Source organism: Phyllostomus hastatus, unplaced genomic scaffold, assembly GCF_019186645.2.
Source record: "Phyllostomus hastatus isolate PE091 unplaced genomic scaffold, TTU_PhHast_1.1 phas_scaffold_555, whole genome shotgun sequence".
Classification (NCBI taxonomy): Eukaryota; Metazoa; Chordata; class Mammalia; order Chiroptera; family Phyllostomidae; genus Phyllostomus; species Phyllostomus hastatus.
Window position 1 is genome coordinate 1996898 of NW_025334036.1, and position 22383 is coordinate 2019280.

General features: G+C 54.9%; 1 protein-coding gene across 2 annotated transcripts in view; it reads right to left on the bottom strand.

Annotated features, from left to right (window-relative positions):
* The window catches only part of ADAMTSL3 (ADAMTS like 3), a 133456-nt gene that overhangs the window by 103456 nt on the left and 7617 nt on the right, over window positions 1–22383 (bottom strand). For both annotated transcript variants that reach the window (XM_045824996.1, XM_045824997.1), the window contains exon 3: window positions 9620–9739. In XM_045824996.1, coding sequence (XP_045680952.1) covers window positions 9620–9739 — 120 coding nt within the window. The remainder of the gene's footprint in view (window positions 1–9619; window positions 9740–22383) is intronic.

Below are 22383 nucleotides of genomic sequence, written 5' to 3' on the forward strand. Positions count from 1 at the left end.
AAAACACTTTAAAATAAACTTTAAAAAAAATTACTATCTGGACTTAATGTCATTATGCATTCACAGCCTGTATTTTATACACTGTTTCACGCTGTGAAAAAAAAAAGCATCACTATAAAAAAAACTTCTGTTTCAGGGAGTATTCCCTTTATACGAAGAGGCTCTCCACAGCTCCCTGCAGCCTGAAGACCGGTCTTCGAGTAAAAATAAGTGTCTGCTCGCAAGGTCCGCTCTTCATGCCCGGTTCCAAGTCTCTCCCCGGCACAAAGGGGTCCCTGGGCCCCGCTGTGGTTGTTCGAGTCACGTTCCTGCTTTTCCTGGGCACTCAGCCAAACAAATTATCAAAAGCTTTCAAAGAAGACGTCAAAATACGCTTTCGCTCTTGTGAAAATGAGGACTGTGCCCTCTGCTTTATGAAGGAGCAGGGCCGTCAGCAGGGGAGAGGGTACTTTAAAATGAAGCCACCCCCCCCCACACACACACACCCCGTAAATGAAAGGAACACCCTTCTGTCCGCACAGTGAGCGCGCTCTGTCCATCAGACGAAGCTGAGCGAGCAGCAGACCGCTGGGCACGAACTACAATGGCACACACGGTCGAGGGAGTCGTTTTCCAAATCTCTAGACTCTCCAGCTGTCTCCGGAGGGACAAGACGCTGTTCTGCTCCACTCACATCATGTGCAGCGCCCCCCAAAATGTCAGAGGGCTGAACTTCACCCCTAGAAGCTGTGACTTGGTCTCTCCTACATTAAAGACGCCACGCCGGCCTCCCCCATCCCATGGAGAACTCTGTCCTCTCTATCCGCACCTCTGCCCCAGCGACACCTGGGATGAGTTTGGTCCCCTTGTCTCCCCGGCTGGGCCACGAGCTCGCTGGAGACAGAGGCTGTCGTGTGACGCACTGCGTCCCTGAGAGTCGCTCGACGGAAGGAAAGATCAGGTTCGTTGTTGTTCGGGAGAGGTTAACGAGGCATCTGACACCGCACTTCTCATTTCACGCCTGTGGGTCCATCCCGACGGCACATTTAGTGAAACGCAGAAAACGGCAGGGATGTGGCGGGTTGGAATGAACGCCGGCCAGCTCAGCAACCCCTTCAGAGAGGGCTTCCCCGATTCGGTGCTGCACTGTGCTCTTCCCAAGGGCCCCCATCACCCGGCCCGTTGTGACAGCTTCTCACGAACCAAATGTCACTAACGATCATGTCCATGACCTGTGCCCACAGCGGTCTGACCGGACTCATAACCACACAGAGACCATATCCTCAGCCGGCGGCTTCTAAAGAAACAAACCCCTTTAACACAAAGACACACAGGCCTGTGTGACGTGCTGTTGAAAATCCAACCCCACCTAAGGAGCAGAAAAATAATCCAGCGCAAACAAGGAAAATCCAGTCAATGCCGTGCACTGTCGGTGGGATAAAAATAATGGTCTTGTGGAATACAATCACCTGGTTAAAACAGAGCTGAAGGTTGTTTTTACAGATTCTAGTACGGTTCTAATCCAAACTCATTAATAAATGTAATAGCAATAGCCCTCATATACATTATTGCCCATGACTCAAACAGAATTTTCTAGGAAAATCCGTGTTTAAGAAATAGCACCGGTCCCAAGCCGTTCCATGAAATCTCACGTACGTTTTGATCTGACCAAGGAAGCATCCAGTAGGTGGATAAAATGCACAGCGATGGCCCACTTGTCCGACGCCAGCAGGAAAGTGACTCATTTTCCAGGACACGAAGGGGGTGCCCCTTCAGAATATCAATTTTTGTTTCCTTCTTTCTCAATGGAAAGATTCCGCCCGTGACAGCCTTTAAGAGAAGGGGCCTGGAAGACAACCTCATGCGTTCTTCACGCTCAGCTCCGTTTCTGGAAACTCCCGTCGCTATAAAAGCCACGTGAGTCGGGTCCCCGAAATCCCAGATGCCGCCACCACCGAGCTTTGGGGTGCATCGGGCCGGTTTCTGCTCCACTGTGCAGCTGTGCCGAGGTTCCTCTTCCCCCGGGTCCCCGACCAGCTCCCGCCCTCTTTACTCCCTTCACCCCCCCAAGCCCAGGCGTCGGAGGGCAGGTCAGCTTCAACCCCGCTGGCTCTATTCCTGGAGTTCCGCCCGTAAAATCCGCCGGCTGGACGCATCCTGGGTGACCTGCGCTCTTGGTCTTAGCCACTGGCATCTTCTCTAGGCAGTCGGTCCTCATCAGCGACTCGGCACCTTCCACCACGTTCCACGCCTTTTTAAACACAACACGGTTAATCCGGGTTTCAGACGTTATCCGTCTCTTAAAGAAAAGCAAAAACGGACCCGCCCGTCAGAAACCGCTCCGCCTGGGTATCCGCTCTCTGGCAGTTCTGTCCCTGAGAAGTTAAAGCAAAAACGGTGGTCCCAGGTCATCTTCGATCCGACTGGGATCCACAGACTGCCAGAGAAACAGTTAACTCGGACTTTCCATCTCAGAAATAACCCGAGAAACTCATCTAAGCCCACGGTGGCATATCTGAGGGAGGGGCCCCTTATACCCAAGTGTCGTCCCCGCCCCCTTTTGTATTTGTGCTGACGATTGTTTTCGAGTTGACTGACCACCCGAAGTGACTGGGTCTGACGTTCAAGGCCATCTTTCGCAAACAAGGGTACAAGCTCTCAGGTTGGAGAGTTACAGCCAGAGACATTTCTAGAGGGTTCTCTGCCCAAATCAAACCTCAATTTTTGGCCCCTTTTCAATCACAAAAATATTCTATTCAATGATTTAGCATGAGGCATTTTAACGAGTTAAACCAATCGAGGCTTCAAGTCAAGTCTTTATTGCTTAGTGTTTGCATCGACAGGCGGATCTTCATCCACAGCCGCCTCCCGGCACCATCTCGCCCGGGCGTAGCAGCGGGGGGTGGGCGTGTGCGTGGGCGTGGGAGGGGGGACTCATCACCCAAACATGCGCCTCTCCCCACGCAGAACCCTGCAGACTTACTGGGTCTGAGTAATGAAAGAAGGAAAAGGTCTCGCCGAGAAAACAATATTTCTCTCTAGGAGACAAACGGAAAGGTATTGTCTTCCACCTCCTAGTGAAGTTCTTGGAAAAACAAACAAAAAACAAGAGTGGAAATCACAACCAGACAAAGAAAAAAGTCGGCGCTGTTACATAAGTGCAGAGTCTTAGAGATCCTTTCCCCAATTCTTTCCTTTATTAAAGTTAACCCCAAACTGTCAAGGTATCCCAATATTATTAGTGACTCTCCCTGGGCACTCTTTCATCATTATTTAGAAAGAATATGTATCATGTTTTAATGATCAAAGTATCAGAGATGGCAGGGAGTGGGCCGAGGGGAAAGGAAGCAAAGGAGAACGTTCTAGAAACAGCCTTGTGGAAGGACACGCAAAAAGTCTGGTCATCAAACCAGGCCTGGAAGTTCACTGGATGGCAACGCTGACACAGAGTCCAAGCGGGTCACCCATGACAGCCACACACTCGTCCCCGACTTGACCTTGGAACATCCCGTCCAGCACAGCAGCCGCAGCACCCCAACCACAGGGCTCCTGATCTCGTGTGGTAACCGCAGCCCACGAGTGCACTGTCGGGTCCAGGCTGGAAGGTTGGGTGCCCAAGCGTCCCAGTGTGCCTGGGCTGTCTCAGTCCCACAGAAACCTGGCCACCTTACAAACATTTACGTAAGACTCGTGTTAAGAGCATTATAAAAGGGCCCTGGCCGGGTGGCTCGGTTGGTTGGAGCATCGTCCCGCACAGCAAAAGGTTGTGGGTTCAATCCCTGGTCAGGGCGCGTATGGGAGGCAACCAATTGATGTTTCTTCTTCTCTCTCTAAAATCAATGAAACATAACCTCGGGTGAGGGTTTTTTAAAAAGAGCATCATAAACAGTAACTAAATGTGGAGAGTAACACAACAACAGGCATTTTCGATGTCCTTCTCCAGCGGGCCCCCTGCACACCTCCCAGGGTTAGAGCCGTGTGCCCCCGTCTGGAAGAACCTTTGCGAATGCCTCAGCTCCCAGAGTCCAGGCCCAAGAAAACGCAGCCCGGAGCGACTAAGGCCCAAGCACGAGCAGACAAACGTGTCCACAGACCCACCAGGGCCTCACGGAGCCTTGGCCTGTCAGGGACCTCTGTGCAAACCAGGCCCGCCCTTCTGCGATGCAGCCCAGAACAGGCCCCCCAGGAGAAAACACTTCCCCACGCCCAGCGAGCCAATCAGAACGGGACGCTTGAAACCCCTCGGGAAAGAGGACGAATTCCACCCCGGCCTCTGCACCCAGTCCTTCCCACTTGGGCTGGGTGAGAACCAGCCAGGCCTTCTCCCGCCTGGCCCTGCTCTTTCTCGCAGGCCTAGCCGGCAAGCCAGCTCACCTTGTTTTTGCCCCCTTGGCAGAGGGAAATAAGATGCTGCCACCAAGGGCTCACCTGCCATGACCCCCCCATCCTCCTAGCGAACCCACCAGACACGTCTGTCCCGAGCACCGTGCGTGCCCTGTGCTCTACCCAGAGGGGACAGACCAGACCAGGACTGGAGCCCAGCGTTCACTGAAGAGAAACGCACACCCAGGGGTGTGGAAGACAGGAGAGCCCACGTGCTTCTTCCTTCCAGGGAGGGAGGATGGTGGTCATGCTGTTCACAGGACTCACAGTCTCCAAGTCTTCAAGAGGGAGCTGGCCGAGGTCAGGGAGAGGAGACGTCTGGGCACAGGCAGCAAGGGGCTTGTCCCTCCACGTCCCTGACCTCGCTGAGGGACCGCCTTGAACTCTCCCACTGTGCATCCACCTTTCAACCTGTCTGGTGGAAGGTGGATTTAAAAAATACATATGTATCACACAGCGCCCCACCGATGAGTCCGGGAATACAGCCTCGGAGGAAGACGAGGCCGCACAGTTCAGAAGCCGGGTGCTGCCTCTCCACGCAGACACCGGACTCGTCCACACTCCGGAAGTCACTGACTTGGCGCACAGCTCGCTGACCACAGTTCGCTGACCGAGTTCAGCGTCCACGTGTGCCAGAGCCGATCGGGGACCGCTGTGCGCCTGGACGAGGACCAGGCGGTGACCAGGTGTTCCAGGGAATGTGGTCTCGTCTCGTGGCTGACCGTGAGCCCGCTCGCTCCTCTGACCATGAACTCTCTGGAGTATTTAAGGAACATAACTCCATCTGACCGAGATGAGTCACTAACAAAGGAATGAACGGTTCAGACTCCAGTGGCCTGCTGCTGAAAAACACCCTTCGCGAGGCCAGAAGCAACAGGAAGGTCTCCCGGGCGGGGACCCCAGGAGGGGCTCGCTGGGGTCCACGAGGAAGACCACGGCGCCCTATACAGCAGATCCAAGACCCGTGTCCGTGTCCATCTTTCTCGTCTAGAAGTTTCCCAAGTTGTACATACTTCCCCAGTTCAAAACTATTACATAAATAACTTGGAAACGTGGAGTGATATTTCTGGGGCCCGCCAAGAGCTTCACCACAAGGAAACTCCCGGCCAAGACATTCATAAAAAAGTGCGGAAGAAGTTACTTTGAGAAAGACCTCCTCACGGCAAACGGATTTCTTCTGCTTAGAAAGAATGTATAAGTCAACAGCGGGAGGAGGGACGAGGAAAAGGAAGTCTGTCAGAGCAGCCTCAGGAAAAAGAGGCGTTTAGAAGAAGCTGAGAAAGGAGACGACACAAAGACTTCCTTCTTGTCTTCTCGTTACTGCCGGTATTAAAACACCCAGTCAAACATTTCCCTTGTCCCTCTGCCCCCCGTACATCCGGGGTGGAAGTGTCCTGGCCGAGCCGATGGGCAGAGCGCGGGCTGTGGGCCCGGCCGCAGCCTGGCCGAGTGGCCTCGGGTACGAAGCTCCTCCTTTCTCCTGAAAAGTCGGAACGCCCGGACTGCCTTGTAACTCTGCCCCGCTGCAGGGCCACGGGCCTGTCACGGCCACACACCCGGCCCTCCGCTTCCTGGCCGTGGAAATAGGAGCGAAAATGCGCACAGGAGGCAGGAGTTCTGAACGGAGCACTCACGCGTTTAGCCCACCCACGATCCTCCCAGGAGGAGAGGCGTCCACCGTGATGCGGCTGCTGCTGCTGTCACAACGCCTTAGGATTTTCACAGACGTGGGATGATGACCCAGCCCGATTCCGGATTCGGGGGAGTGCCCGAAACCCTTAACAAGGGTGCCCGCTGAAGGGGAAGGGGAGGCAGTGGGAGGAGGAGATATTGGGAGACAGACTCTAAGAGCTCAAACGAGTAGGAGAAAGTATAAACGCCATGGTAGACCAGAGTGCAGGTCAGAGCACGTGGAGCTTGGGAAACAGCCCTGAATGCTCCTACGAGACACAAAGCAGGCACCGTTCAGGGGCTCCCTGGCGGGAGCCGACAGCGGGGAGGGGACGACAGGCACGACCAGGTGTAGAAGGGACTGCGGCAACCTGAGATCAAGGTGGTCTCATCTACGGGGCTCCGAGCCGACATGAGAACCGACCCCAGGTTAATTTTAGGGACGTCGGAGCCCACCACTTCAGGTGAACACCCAGTCTTGCCCTTCAAGCGTGGAATCCAAGCTATTGACGCTTTTCCTGCCTTCTGGTGCCCCGTACCCTACAGGCAGCAATGTAAGCACCACACCAACGGCACACACAGACAGACAGCCCACAGACCATTAAGAAAGTGTGCGCTGTCCTGGGTTTTGGGGCTCCCGCTGCACCTGCCCAGGGGTGGGGGTGGGGAGAAGCCTGCCCCGGCCAGCCCACGCAGTCTGGGAGGTCGCCACGCACCTTCCACGTTTCCTTGCACCTCACAAATGCTAAAAGCTAAAAACATGAAAACAAAAAAGAGTGTTTGTGTAAGACAAAGAGCTTATCTGCTGTTCTGGTGACTTCCAATTGTGAAACACGAAGCCCAGCACAGAACTTTTGAATCAGACCCCACGAGCACCGATGGTGCCCCTCATCGAAAGCTGCAGCGGGTGGAAGGCGAGGAGGCAGAGAATCGCCCCCTTTTGCCCAGAAAGGCGGGGGTGGGGCAGCTCTCCGGAGGGACGAGGTCAGCGATGGGAGACAGAACACACTGGGGGATTCCACGCTCTGCTGCGGAGACCCCTCCGACACCCAGCTGTCCGCCTGCGAACACGCCCTCCTCGGGGCAGATCCCCGAACCCACCGGGAGGAGGGACGGAAGAGTGCCCCCCAGCGCCCGGCCGGCCGACCAGTCTGCGACCACCCACGCCTTGTGCAGCTGTTGCAAAGTAACGCATCTGAACTGTCTTGGACTCCTGAGGCACCCGCCTGCCGCTTTCATTTCAGCTACCGTGCTCTGCCCAGACGCTGGAAAAAAACATCACTTACATGGCGATGATAATGATGCTTATAAACGCTACCAGCACAGCTAATTCCAAATTCCGGAAGGAGTTAAGGGTGCTCGGATAAAATGGCTCATTAATGTTAGCCCCACCCCCCCCTTGGGTTGACTAAGTTCCCCAAAGTTCTATAGAACAGTAGAATCTGAATCTTTAGGAAACAAGGTCATTTTCTAGATGATTCTTCAGAGTCAGGCAGCGGGATGGGCAGCAGAGTGGGGAGCCTGAGGTTTGGAGGGCAATGGTCTTGGTTTTTGTTTTTGTTTTGTTTTGTTTTTCACATAGCCGCCCGGGGGTCCTGAGCAAGTCATCTGCACACTCAGAGCCTCCGCTTTCTCAGTGTGTGAGAGGAGGCACCCGAGCCCCAGCCCCCCGCAGCCGGAAACCTCAACGACTCCCTCGGGAACAGCTCGCTGGGCGGCTGCCGAGCCCACCCTGGGAACCAGGATGACCCAGTTAACGCTGCATAACGGCGACTCTTCCATCGGCGGTCTCGAGAACGAGGCTTTTGCAGAGCACAGAGGGTTCAGAGCACGAAATCCAGCCACTCCGTGTTTTACAAACCGATGAAGAACCTGAGGTCAGAGATGCTGGATACGCTGTTTAAAACCGACAAGCCGGCCCTGGTTGGTGTAGCTCAGTGGATTGAGCGCGGGCTGCAAACCGAGCATCGCAGGTTTGATTCCCAGTCAGGGCACATGCCTGGGTTGCAGGCCATGACCCCCAGCAACCACACATTGATGTTTCTCTCTCTCTCTCTCTTTCTCCCTCCCTTCCCTCTCTAAAAACAAATAAATAAAATCTTTAAAAAAAAAGAAGTAACAGCAGCTAGATTGTTTATACGCACCAGGCCCCCCAGCAGAGAGACGTGAACTATGTGAATCATCTCCCTTCATCCCCAAAACATTCCCCACGGGGCAGATAACCATCCACATCCCCATTTCACAGACGAGGCGACCGAGGCACAGGGGCGTGAGGTAACTCGTCCAAACTCACACAGCAAGTAAACTGTCAGAATCGGGATTCAGACCCAACGCGGTGACTCCAGTGCCCGTGTTCCTAATCAGTTGGGACATTTTATTGTGCGCCGTGGCAGGACGGGGAGATTTTTGTCTTTCTCCCGGTGCCCGAGACGCTCCTGACTGCTCCTGAGTGTGGTCCGCACGCTCAGAACTGAGAGGAAAGAACGTCAAGGCCGGGGGTGGGGGGGGGGCGGGGCGGGGAGACGGGCCAACCGTCAGGCTGAGTATTCTGAGGTTTGCCCCGGGGAGGCCCCTGGTTTGGGGACGTGGGTCCGTTCCCATTGGCTGCAGCAGCGCAGACTGGGGGCTACAACTGACCTCTCCGCATTTGACCTTGGTCCTCTCCCTTGGGAGAAGCTCTGTCTCACACACCACTCACCCGGCCGCCGGGAGCACCGGGCCCTGGGGCACAATGTCCAAGCCCCCACCCGCCTCCACCACACGTTTTTCAGTTCCGCATGGACTTCTCTTCCCCGGCTCTTTCCCCAGCTCTTGTATCGTTATTACATGAAACACAGCGCATCTGCAGGACCTGGGGAAGGCATTAACCAACCGCTCTTTCATTTAAAAAGATGCGGCCCGTGGGGTCCCAGACACCCTCTTTTTCTCAGTTCGTTCCCCTGAGGTTCGCAAAGGAACACCCATCGGCCCGTGGGTTTCTCGATGCAGAGGGGCCGCAAACTGAGGTCGTCTCAGCATCTCTCCTGGAGACAGGAAGCAGGCGACCTCCTGGCAGCCGGGCCCCCCTGGCTGCCGGCCCGGTGCCTGTCGGGGACGCCACGGTGAACTCTTCATGTGCCCACCTTCAGGAAGCGTGTACACACACACACACGTGTGTGCACACCCAGGCATGCCCACACTCATGTGTGTGCACACACAGGCATGCCTGCTTTGCCCCTTCTTGAAACACAGACCCGGCCAGAGAACCAGCTTGAGTGCTGGTCACAGCCGAGAGGGCAGAGCAGGCAGGGTTCAGTTGGAAAGCAGGACGCCCGGGACGTCTCAGCGTTGGGTGATCGGCAGGGTGAGCGCTGAAACGAACGGACCCGTCACATATTTCCGGCAAAAACAAGACACGGTGACTCCCAAGTCAACGCCCTTGGGTGCGAACCTGCACGCAAGCCTCTTGGGATCCGGCCTGGGCGCCGAGGGTCTGAGGAGGTACCGGGCGTGCCGACGGGGAAATAGAAAACCCTTTAGAAGGTACCGTTTCCCACCCATCGGCAAGCGGCAAAGACAACGGGAGGCTCTTGCCGGGGGTCCTTACCTGGTCGTCGTAGCGATAGGTGAGAAACCGCTCCCCCGTGGTGTCTTCCAGGAAACTTCCCTGGGGCGAGAGTGCGAACTCGGGCAGGAAGTAGGCTCCCGGGGACGTCTCTGCCTCGGCCTGAAAGGCAAGGTCGCTGGGTTACACGCAAGGTCCCAGGGTGCAGCCCTGACCGGCCGCCTCGGGGAAGGCTGCCTCCAGGAGAAGCAGCCCACAGAGGGCCGTCCCAGAAGGGAAGGCCCAGCTGAGACGCACCAGGTGTCCCGGTTGAGGCTCAGACAGAGCAGGAGGCTGTCACCCTGGTCCCCCTCCAAGTGGCACGCACAGTATTTATCCCCTGACACCTGCCTGGCCCCCAACACCTGACAGTGACTCAGCCACCATGTAGTCAGTGTGCTTAGGATCTGTGGGGGTTTCCTCTGTGATGCCGCCTTCCTGTGAAGTGGGAGCTGGGTGGCTGTCTACTGCAGCAATCCTGCCACGATGGCCTGCAGCCCCCCCACTTGAATGCCTCTGGTGACGGGGAGCTCACTCCCCCAAGGCAACAGATGTCTGTCAGAATCTAGCACGTTCACAGGGACCACCACGCTAGTCTGAAGCGGCACGTTGCTCCACACGCGAGGATGAGGTGCCCTGGTCCACGGCACCTCTCCCGCCATCCTGTCCCTCTCCTCCCCCTCCCCCTGTAAACACACACAGAGTCTACGCCGAATTCAGGGCCCAAACGGCGTGAACACCTGAGCCCCAGCATCAGAGAATGAGGGGCGTCGGAGAGCCAGCCTGGTCCCCGCCCTTCCCCTGCGGCCTCTCCAGCAGCCGCACACCATGGGTCCGGTGGCGGCCCTCGGCACAGACAGCCGGGAGCGAAGGAGACTCCAGCTCCTGTGAGCTGGGAACTGGGAGAAGTGCCTCCTCTGTCCTCACGCGCACCCTGCCTGCCCCGTGAGGCCAGTGACACTTCCCACGGGAAGACCCCTGGACACAGGCGGGCAGGTGTTTTCCTGGGGACACGCAGACGCCCCCCGCTGAGGACAAGGTCAGCCCTCTCCGTGGAAGAGAGCCCCAGAAAACCAGGCCCCCCGGGAGGGGCCCCGGCTGAGCTCGCTCCCACCCTCCAAACCCACGCGTCACACGCTGGCGACCGGCCACTGAGAACACGCACTGACGCTGTCCCCCAGGTGGGAGGTGACTTCTTAAACGGCGGGAGGCTGGGTGGCATGGGATCCCTCCCGGGACAGGGGGTGACCAGAGAGGTCAGGGCCGGTAAGAATCAGTAGCCCAAGGGAAGGGACGTGGTGGGGAGGCCAGCCCGGGGAGTGCCCTGCCCAGGGCACAGCCGGGGGCCCGGGGAGAAGTGGCCAGCACACATCCCGCTGCCGGCCGGCGTCCCGGCTGCCGCGGCTCTGGGGACAGACCGGGCAGAATCCCGACGGCCCTTCCAGGGACCGAGGATCCGAGCGTGGGGGGCGGCCATCTCCCCGCCTCCGCCTCGGGCGGAAGGAAGCCTGGGACTTGGGCAGGAGGAAGCGAATCTGAGAAGGCGAGTCAAGGAGGGTTTGCCCCCGGGCTCGAGATCCCCCCCGGGAAGGGCTGAGGCCACCCTGTGACCGAGGCTGGCATCCCGGGGACAGGCACCCGCAGGAGGGAACGGGGCCCCTGGGCCTCCAAAGGGACGCGTCACCCATTTAAAAATATATATATAAGGCCCTGGCTGGCGTAGCTCAGCAGATTGAGCGTGGGCTGCGAACCAAAGTGTTGCAGGTTCGATTCCCAGCCAAGGCACATGCCTGGGTTGCAGGCCATGGCCCCCAGCAACCGCACATTGAGGTTTCTCTCTATCTCCCTCCCTTCCCTCTCTAAAAATAAATAAATAAAATCTTTTTTAAAAATACAAAAAAATAAATAATAAAAAATATATATATAATGCGAATCTCCCAGAAATTCGGTATGCCAGTTTAGACGCTGGTCCCAGTGCAGTCCGAGCCCAACCCGTGAGACACTCATCTCTGTCCGCGGCGAGAACGGAGCCACACACCACGCCGAAGACGCGCGGGCAGCAGCGGCCGCTCCCTCCTTCCCCACGGGCCCCCTGCCAGGCCGCGCCTCCGCAGCCCCCTGCAGGAGCTGACCTCGCCGCCCCTCCCTCCTCCTCCTCCCCTCCCTCCTCCCCTCCTACACACACTCCCGCGGCTCTCATCAGTGCCCGGCAGCAGCGTGGGGAGCCACGGGGGACAAGGTCTCTCTGGAACAGATACGTCTCCCTTCCACTCCCGGGAAGGAGAACCCCTATGAAGCGAGTCCTCACGCTTCTCTCGGAGAGGGCCCTGGAGTCTGCACTTTGACCCTGACGGGAAAGATGCCCCCCTCCCACAGCCTCTTCCGGGCTAACACTCACGGGCACCTTTCTGGCAGAGCAAGGGCACGTTTGGCCTTCACACGAAGGACCAGTGAGTGAGTTGATTGACGGAAGTGGCACAGGGGGAGTATCCAGAGTCCTTGGGGTTCGTAGAGTCTATTCAGTCACTCAGTCAGCATCTGTTAGTTAAGCACCTACTATGCACCGAGGCCGGTTTCCACATAGAGAATCCAGCAGTCAGGAACCATTTTCCCCATAGCATCTACAGTCTGACTAGGGAGGCAGAAAACGAATGTGACACACGAGTAAATGATTGTGTCATACAGGAGAAGGAGCTGGGAAGTAAGTGTCGGGGAGGGGGCACAAATTGCAGTTTTTTAAAAAAAAAGATTTTACTTGTTTATTTTTAGACAAAGAGGGAGGGAGGGAGAAAGAGAAGGAGAGAAACATCCATCGGTTGCCCCTCCTATGCGCCCTCTCCAGGGACCGAACCCACAACTCAGTCCTGTGCCCTGACCAGGAATCGAACCAGCGACCTTTCGCTTTGCGGGACGCTGCCGGACCCACTGAGCCACAGCAGTCAGGGTCCAATTGCAGTTTTACATACAGTGATCAGGGCAGGGCAGGGTTCCTTCAGGAATCCCTGTTTTTATTTTCCCATTTTCCAAACGGACGAGCTGGGAGCCTGCCGTGTTCCCCTCAGCGGCTGCCAAGTGTCTACACTCTCCAGGCACCTGGCTGGGGTCGGCCTGCACCTACATCAGCGCTGTGACCCCTTGCCCCTTGGCCCCGAGTCCCTCCCCGCCTCCGCAGCCTTCGGCGGGCAGCCAGGCCACGCCCTGGCCATTCCAGTGCCTCCCGAGAGGCATAGCCCGGCCCACCCAGGCCCTGCGAACGCCAGCACCGAGGCGAATTAGGGGGGCAGGGAGGCGGCCTTTGTTGCCGACCTTGGAGACCAGAACTGAGTTCCTGGCAAATCTGTGTATATCCCTCATGCCTGAATGTGTATCAACTCAGTAGCCAAAAAAAAAGAAAAAAAAGAAAAGAGAAAAGAAAAGAAGGAGGAGGAGGAGGAAAGAAAAGAAAGAGAGAGAGAGAGAGAGAGAGAAGCATTAGCAGCTCTTCCCAATTTGGCCATAAGACACCACCCCACCTGACAAAGTCCAGAAACTCAGTCAGGAACGCGTTCCTGTTTATGCAAGGTCTTTCTCCCCCTCCAGCTTTCTCGCGGGAAACAGCTCGTCTGTGTGCTTGAGATCCTGCAGGCTGCCCCAGCGCAGCCTTCCGAGAGGAGAGGGAGATGGAGAAATGTGCTGTTTTGCACGGACTCCCAAACACGCTTGCATCTGTGTTGCGCCGGTTTATTTTTCTAAGCCGAGGACGGGAAGTCTTCAGCGCGAACGCGGCGGCCGCGCTGCCAAGTTCACCGGATGCTCCGCGCCTTTCGGAATTCGTCAGCAAAGCAAGACGTCGGGAAGGTCGTGATTTAGAGTCAGGGCGTCTTTGCTCTGTGGCCACAACACGGCATCACGCAGAGTCCCATGCACGACAAAAAAACTGGAGGTTTAGGCTAAAATGCTAAGGACTTCTTGAAAACAAGAGGGGGTAGATTCGTACAACAAAGACGCTTGCATCGATCCCTGCAATGCAATGGTGGCGAGCTCACACTGGAACCACCAATCAGCAGAAGAAACCACTGCAGACAGACAGTTTTTGTTCCAAAGGAAAAAGAGGGAGGCAAACGGTAGTGTTCGGTCCAAGCAGGGTGTTGGGCATGGCACAGATTTACAGATTAAAGTTGATGATCTTTTGAAGGTCTAATTTTAGTTCCTTAATGCTGTACAGAATGGTAACTAATCTTCTGAGCGCCTAATTTCATCTCACCGCCCTGCCCTTACCAGGTGGCTCCGTTGGTTGGAGTGTTGTCCCGTGCACCGAAAGGTTGCGGGTTCAATCCCCAGTCATGGCACGTACCTACACAGTGGGTTCGATCCCTGACTGGGGCACATACAGGAAGCAACTGATGGATGCTTCTCCCTCACATGGATGTTTCTTTCTCACTCTCTCTTTCCCTTCCTCCTTCTCTAAAATCAATAAACACATCCTCAGACGAGGATTTAAAAAAATTCATCACAACATTCCATATTTGTTTGACACTTGGATTATTTTCACCAACAGTACTGGGTACGTGGAAACTACAGTCATAAACCAGTCAGAGTTGGAGACACTCCACACCTGTTCTAACTGGTGATGGACACTCAAGGTTAGAAAGGGGTTAAATTCAAGGGCTCCAGTTTGCCGTTGAGGGCCTGGAGGTCCAGCCCACCTGCATGGTGGCCCTCATCATGTCCCTTCATGTCCCCTATCCTGCTCCCCACGAGGTTAAATGGAGGGGACCAGGCTAGACGAGCTCCAAGATTCCCCCTAACAGGGACAATCAGGCATGAAGATGAAGGGTCAGTGGTGTTCTTTCTTTACTGTTTTTTTTTTAGATTTTATGTATTTATTTTGAGAGAGAGAAGGGAGGGAGAAAGAGAGAGACATCAATGTGCGGTTGCTGGGGGCCATGGCCTGCAACCCAGGCATGTGCCCTGACTGGGAATCGAACCTGCGACGCTTTGGTTCACAGCCCACGCTCAATCCACTGAGCTACGCCAGCCAGGGCTCTTTACTGGTTTTTGTTTTTTAAATTATCCAAGTAATAGCATTGGTGCAAATGTAGGAGGCACAGCCAGAGGACAGCTGGGGCGCAGCCTGGGGAGAAGTGCAGGGAAGTTGGAGGGGCCGGACCCTGAGGGGGCCTGGGAGGCAGATGTGAAGTCAGCGTTTATCCCTCCTAGTACATGGAGAAGTGAACCTGCTGTTAGGGAGAAGAGGCGAAAGAGCGGGCGAGGCAGAAGGCGGGGGCTCCTTCGGCAGCTCTGACATTCCGGGAGAGAAGCGACCACAATGGACACAGGAAAGAAGAGGGACCATAACGGAGCAACATATGGGAGAACACAAGTTGAGGGAAAAATGATGCCAATATAGTTGAAATACTTGGAGAAACAAAAAAGTTTTAGAGGAAATTTGAAATCATCAAAACCTGCTTTAAAAAAAAAAGAAAGAAAGAAAAGACTTGGTGGTTCTTGAAAAAAACAAAACAGATTCAGTATTTAACCGTCTTCCCGTGAAGACCAGAGATCCAGAAGATTTTAGAGGTGCGCGAGACAAAACATTCAAAGTGTAAAATAGTTCCGATCTTTCAAAAGCTCTTTCAACACATAGAGAAAAAAAGGGAACACCCAATAATTCATCCTCTGAGATCATAACCTTGGTAACAAAGCCAGACAAGACGACAAGCAAGAGATCACATATCCATCTCACCCTTGAAATGAATGCAAAATCCCCACGTGAAACGTCGCCACCATCCACCCAACGCTGCACGAACGCAAGCCGTCCACAGCAGAGCGGATCGGCGCACCACGGTCTATTCCGGCCCCGGAGCGCAGCAGAGCAGCAGCGGGAGCGAGTGACCTCAGCCTCGAGCACCAGCAGACAGGGAATCCGAGCAGGAGAGACACACCGTGATGTCACTCAGATACAATCCAGCAAAGGCTGGCACCACGTGATCTGTTGTTCTGGGTCAAGTACTCAAGTGGTTAAAGAAAGGACTGGCACACAAATCGCCTTCTGCTGGGGCGACTTCTGAGCAGAGAGGAAGACACCCTAAGAAAGGGTCACCTGAGAGGTGTCAGGGGTGTTGATTAGCCTCCGTGTCGTGTTCCTTGTGTCACGACTCTTGGGCCACCTCCTGTCCTTTACACCTCATGCTACGTAAAAGGCTTTGTGTATGTTTGTATGTACAGTATAAATACATTTGTGCATGTATATATATATCTTATGTATATATTTGTAATATTTCTATACATATTTTTGTGTGTGTATATATATATTCAAAATAATAAAATATATAGGCCCTGGCTGGGTAGCTCAGTGGATCAGAGCATCATCCTGATACACCAAGAAGCAATCAATGAATGTATAAGTAAGTGGAACAAAAAACTGATATTTCTCTCTCTCTCTTCGTCTAAGTCTGGAAACTTAGAAGGAAAAAGGACAAACTCAGAATTCTCAATCAACATATGCAAATCAATTCCATGTGGATAAAAAAGTAAATGTTAAAATATAAAGTATATGTGTGTGTGTATATATATGTGTGTGCATACATACATAAATAAATACATAGAAAACTCCACCATTTTCTAGACTCGAGAATTGTGAAAGAAAAGTCTGATACAAATCTGCGTGTTTTCCCATCGTGAACTGCCGCGTCTCTTAGCCGGAAGTCTGGAACGCATGTGCACGATCGCCAATTTAAATCGTCTGTTTAAGAAGTCTACCATCTGGCTTCTGAGAAGTGTCTACTGACTGCTTTCTTTCCGCGTGCAGGGGCCATACCCCCCTGCTTCTTGGTGCCTCGGACTTTTGTGGAAAACTGGACGCTTTCAACAACATAGTGTGGCAACTCTGGAGACCCTTTAACCTCCACCCGTAGACGTCGGACATCACACTGCAGGACGGGTCTGCGTCTGCGTCTTCTCCGTCTGTCCTGACTTGAACCCCGCGAGAGCCCTTTCAGACCCCAGTGCCTCTGCACTCGGGAAAACACGGCGGCGAGTGAGCGTGTGAAACAGGACTTGTCTGAGCAGACGCAGGCTGTGGGCACAAAACAAACACTCGATTTCACAGACTTCGCACGAAAGAAAGCAAAGTATTTCGTGAAGCATTTGTATATGGATTGGATGTTGAAAGCGGTAGTACTTGGATAGTTGGAGTAATATGAAATAGAGTACTACGGTTAATTTCTGCCTGTGTGCTTTAACTTGCTTTCACGTGGCTGCTAGAAAACGTAAAGTCACAGATGTGGCTCGAGTCACACGTCTGTTGAGCAGTGATGCCCTGCAGGACTCCGGAGCGGTCCTCGCTTCCCCGGACACTCCGACAAGGAAGAGCTGGGTGTTTCCCACACGCCACACGCTCCAGGATGCAGTCTTGGATTCAAGACCACGCAGACGGTACCCAAGGGGCTTCAGGAAGCAATAATCGAGACCCTGTGGCATTGCAGGCTCCGTGCCTAAGACGGGGTCCGCCCCCACCGCAGTTCCTGGCTCCGGGAGGCCGGCATCCGCGTCAAACCGGTGTGGAAGGCGCACATGCGGTCAACACCATGGGGAGGCTGAGTGACCAAACTCAACTTGACTGCTGCCGCGAGAAACCACGGAACAGCTCCAACGTTCTCACCGCGCTGTGTGCCACCGAGGACCCGACACGACTTCCACGCCCGCCACAGCCGCAGCCGCAGTGCAGGCCATACCCAAACTCGGACCACGGCTGCTGCTCACACCTGGCTGAGGCGGGGCTGCTCCGACGAACCTCTGCGTCTCCTCTCCTCCAGGTCCATGCCAGCAGGAAAGAACTGTCCGGTGGTGTCGGCTGCGCTCAGGAGTGACCGAAACACGAGGGAATCACAAACCTTCCTTGTGAGGAGCACCATCCGCATCCTTGATTAAAAACAAGTTCTGTTCCAGCCCTGGCTGGCGTAGCTCAGTGGATTGAGCGCGGGCTGCAAGCCAAAGCGTTGCAGGTTCGATTCCCAGTCAGGGCACATGCCTGGGTTGCAGGCCATAACCCCCAGCAACCGCACATTGATGTTTCTCTCTCTCTCTCTCTATCTCCCTCCTTTCCCTCTCTGAAAATAAATAAATAAAATCTTAAAAAACAAACAAGTTCTGTTCTGATGAAACGCGTCTTTAAGTCCTCAGGAGGAAAAACGGTGCGGGGGTGGTGGCCCCCGGCTTGTCCACATGCCCCTCACGGGTTTGTGACAAGGTGTGAAAAGAGAGGCGAGCTGCCTGGCTTGGGGCAGGAACCCAGGCTGTGGCCAGAGCAGGAGAAAGGAGGAGGCAGGATGACGAGCCAGGGCCAGGGCCAGGCTGGGAGGAGCCGGCATGGCGTTCCCACGTGCCCACAGGGAAGCCACGGGGAGAACCGGCCCCCCGTTGCCGGGGCCCTGCTCTCACTCCACCGCCCTCGGTCGGTGAGGACGCAGCAGCAGGAGGCAGGAGCCACATCACCCGGCACCCGTAAGGCGCCAGGCACGTACCAGGTGCTCGGCGTAGCTCATCTCCGTCCGCCTCACCCCAACCCTGCAGGGCAGTCGACGCCAGCCTCCTTTTGCAAATGCGGGGGGAAACGGAAGTCCTGCAGGTAAAGGGAGCTGCCTGGTGCCGTGGGTAGTAGGAGGCAGAGTCTGCGGGGAAACTCCTTCATGTCCTCGCCACAGAGCCTTACAGGGTGTAACGTAATTTTCTTGGGGGAAAACGTGTGTGTGTGTGTGTGTGTGTGTGTGTGTGTGTGTGTGGCCAAACATTTAGAAGAAAATGTAACAGGACGACTGTGTGGCATCGAAGGGACACAGGAAACGGCAAACCGTGGACGACAAGGTGAATGCACACACAGCCAGTCGTCCCCTCGGTCGGTAAATGTTTCTGGACACCTGCCACGGGCCGTCCCCTGCTCCAGGGACGCGGGACACGCTGTCCGACAAAGGACACCCAAAGCCCTGCTCTCCGGGAGTGTCCCTGCCAGGGAGACACGACCTTAACATTCACATAGACGTCTTCGCTCACCGTTCGAGGTAATGCTACAGAAGAAAGAGAGAGAACCGGTGAAGGACCATACCCGGCCCGTCTAGATGGCGTCCGCCAGGAAACGAGAGGACGAGGAGAACAAACACTCAGGGCGGACGGCGACAAAGTGGGCAGCCCGCAGCGGTGGGAATCCCAGTGCCAGTCTGGACGATGCGCTAAGGGACCAGTCGGCCGCGGACAAGGGCAGAGTGCGGCCAGCGGTGCCCACCTTGCTGACCACAAGCAGAGGGTCTGACCAAGTCTCTGCTGTCTCCCCCACACTCCCCACTCACACTGCCTTTGTCTTGGCTCAACGGGATGACCGGGTCTCACTGAGCCAATCAGCGCCTTCAGCGGAAATCGTGGCCCCAGCCCCAACACCTCCAAGTGCGCCTACTCCTTCCACTCCACACCCCCCGACCCGCTCGGGCCGACGCCGTAGCCCTGCCCTCGGCGCCTTCCTCGACCGCTGAAGGGCGAACGCTGACCGGTCCACCCGACCGCCGCCCGGAGAGCGGCCCAGGGAGAAGGGTGGATGGGAAGCAAATGGGAGTAGATTCATGTTTCTTCACAAGTCATAAACAACACATTTTTGTAACTGCAGAAATAAACACGGCGCACTTCTCAGAGAGCAGACACCTCTAGGAGAGCCGTGAGACGACGGACACCCGCCCTCCGGGGGAACGCGGAGGGGAGGCGGCAGGGTTCGGGCCGGCCGCGGGAATGGCCGGTTAGAGAGTATTTAGACTACGGCGGTCCTGGGCTTCCCCGGACGATAAACAGACACTGACTCGCTCCCCCCTTGGACACCCCGTTCTCCCTCTACACACTGGATGCTTCCTTCTTCCGACGCCCCGCTCAGCCCCCTCCCCGCGCTGGGCGCCAGCTGCACCAGTGGACACTATTGGGGGCTCTCTCGGCAGACCTAACATACTGGGGAAGAAAGGTGAAAAGGGGTGGGATGAGAAGAAAGAGGGAGAAAAGAAAGAAACAAAGTCAAAATAAGATGTGTCTAAGGTCGTGATGGGGAGGGTGACTCAGCCACTAGCCACTGAGGCCACTAGTTGTCCACAGCAGGACACCTAACAGGCAAGAGGAGTGTCGCTAGTCTTCTCTCTGACCCCCGAGTGTCCTGAGCCCACGGGTAGGTGTGTTGGGTGCTCCGTGACCTTTGAGGTTCTCTTTACCCTGAGTTTTTCCACACCACTGGTCTACCCCCCCCCCATGAGCCCGCCCCCAGAGTCGCAGGTCAAAGAGGGACACGGAGGAACATTCCACCCAGAATCACGGGGATCCCAAAGGTGCGTGCAGCCAGCCACAGAGCGTCAGACCACCTGGCGCAAACACGGAGGAAACAGGAAAGGGAAAGAGCCATGTGCACAGTTTGAGTTGGGGACTTCAGCATCCCTGTCTCAGCAACCGACTCAAGAACTAAACAGAAAAACCACCAGGGACAGAGAAGAACTGAACACCGTCAACCGACAACACGCAGTCGACATTGCAAGACCCGACAACAGCAGCCGGACATCGGTGGGCAGAAGCCAGTCCTGACCTCACACCTTAAAAATACAAATCAGTTCTCAGTGGATCGTGAAGTTAAACACAAGCATGTAAAGCTGTAAAACATTCAGAAGAAAACAGAGGAAAGAAAATGATGAGAAATGCTTCCATTTCATGAAGAGAACCACAATCTTGGTACGAAAACCTGAGTCACACTGACCAGTATCACTTACGAATGCAGATGTTTGCTTTTCAACAAAGTGTCTGCAGACCACATCCAGCCGAGTGCTCATAAGACAATAGGTCACGGCAAAGTACAGGGACAGATGCCAAAGGACAAGGATGATTCCATCCTAGAGAACCTATGAATGGGATTCGTCACGTCGGTGAGTCGGAGGAGAGCAAGGAGATGCCCAACCACGCAGGCAGCTCTGAAGAGCCCCCCCTGGCCAGCACGCTGGGAATTCCGGCTTCACGCGGACACAACCGCTGGGCCGGGGAGGGACCCCCACCCCCCCCCCCCCCCCCCCCCCCCCCCCCCCCACCCTACCCCACCCTGTAGGACTGCAGAGCTACACCAGGCGGTGGCCAACCCCACCTGTGCCAGGGGGCTCACGTATCAACCCCTCCCTCCAGCCCAATATCAGAGACAGAGAATCAGCAATCCGCCCAGCAGACAGGGGGGCAGGGTCTACGCGCCAGGGCGGTGTTTTTCTCAAACGGTACATACAGCCCCCTAACGCGGCATGCAATTAACTTATTAGGCCTTAGCCAGACGTTCTCCTCGTGGAGCCACTCGGAATTAAACGGGTAACAGAGCCAGTGCGACAGTGAGTCACGCGTAGGAAGAAGGGTACGTGTGGTTTCTCGGAACTTCGGTTCCAGGAACAAGAATGCACAGACACGCACATGCTTGAGGGATGACGTTAACGCGTTCACTGCTGCCTGCGGGTCACCGCCGAGGGGTTGCGGCCACCCTGAGCTGGGGGCTGAGAGGGGTCCCTTTCTGGACTCCTGCTGGCTGCAGACTCAGGATGAGGGCCAGCGCTGAGGGTCAGATGGTGCACGGCCTCCCTGCCCTACACGCGCATCTGTCTCACGGAGGAGGCTCACGTTCCGGACGCTCGGCTCCCCCTCCCCATCCACGTTCGACTCATCCCAACGCTACGATCCTAGTTCACGGCGACGGTGTGAGTGCAGTGATCCAAGCATGCTGTCCGGAGTCACACAGCCTCAGCGCAAGACCTGGTTTGGCCAGATTAGATTAGATTATTACTCAAAAATGTTCCCACCCACCCTGACCGGTGTGGCTCAGTTGGTTGCACTGAACATCGAGGGGCCACCAGTTCGATTCCCAGTCAGGGCACATGCCTGGGTTGTGGGTTCAGTCCCCGGTTGGAGAGCATATGAGAAAACGAGAGGCAATCGATCAATGTTTCTCTCCTTCTCTCTCTCCCTCCCTTCCCCTCTCTCTAAAAAATAAAATCTTTTAAAACAACATTCCCGCTCCTCCCCCTGCACACACACACACACACACACACACACACACCCTCTATGAGAGGAGCATACTGGCCCACCGCAGTGATTCAGGGCTTGGCCACATAAACCTGCTCTAGCCTCACAGTAGGAGAGGGTGTTTCTCTCCCTCCGACTACGGCTTCCGCTATGTGAGTGGCTCTGGCCAATGGGATCTTAGCAGAAATGACAGAGAATGCACAAGAAAGTGTGTTTGTAGCAGCATTATTTGCCAGGGCAAATCACTGATCAGCCTATGTGTTCAGCAGCAAAGAATTAACTCATAAAATATTACCTAACAGCACAACACTATGAAAATGTTAAATATTAGTACAGAAGATTTAATGGCATGTAGAAACATTCCTCGTGTTGTTAATTAAAAAGTTATAAACAAAATATATGGTGTAATCGCTTTTTATAAGATACACATATACATAAGTTCCCCTTCTAAAAAGAATATTAAAAGTAAACACCACAAACTCCTAACAACTGGGAGAATTCAATGTGATTTTTTTTTCCTTTTTGTCCTTTCCTGTGTTTTCTGCATTTTTAGAACAAGAACGTTTCACGTTTTTAAATAAGGGGGAAAAACACAATGGAAATTTCAAAAGACTGAAGACAATTTAGGAGTCCTTTCACCTTACAATACTTTTTTTCTTAATAAAAAGAGCTCTTCCTGGTGCGTAAATCATTCTTAGAATGAAACGTTAACCCATCTCTAA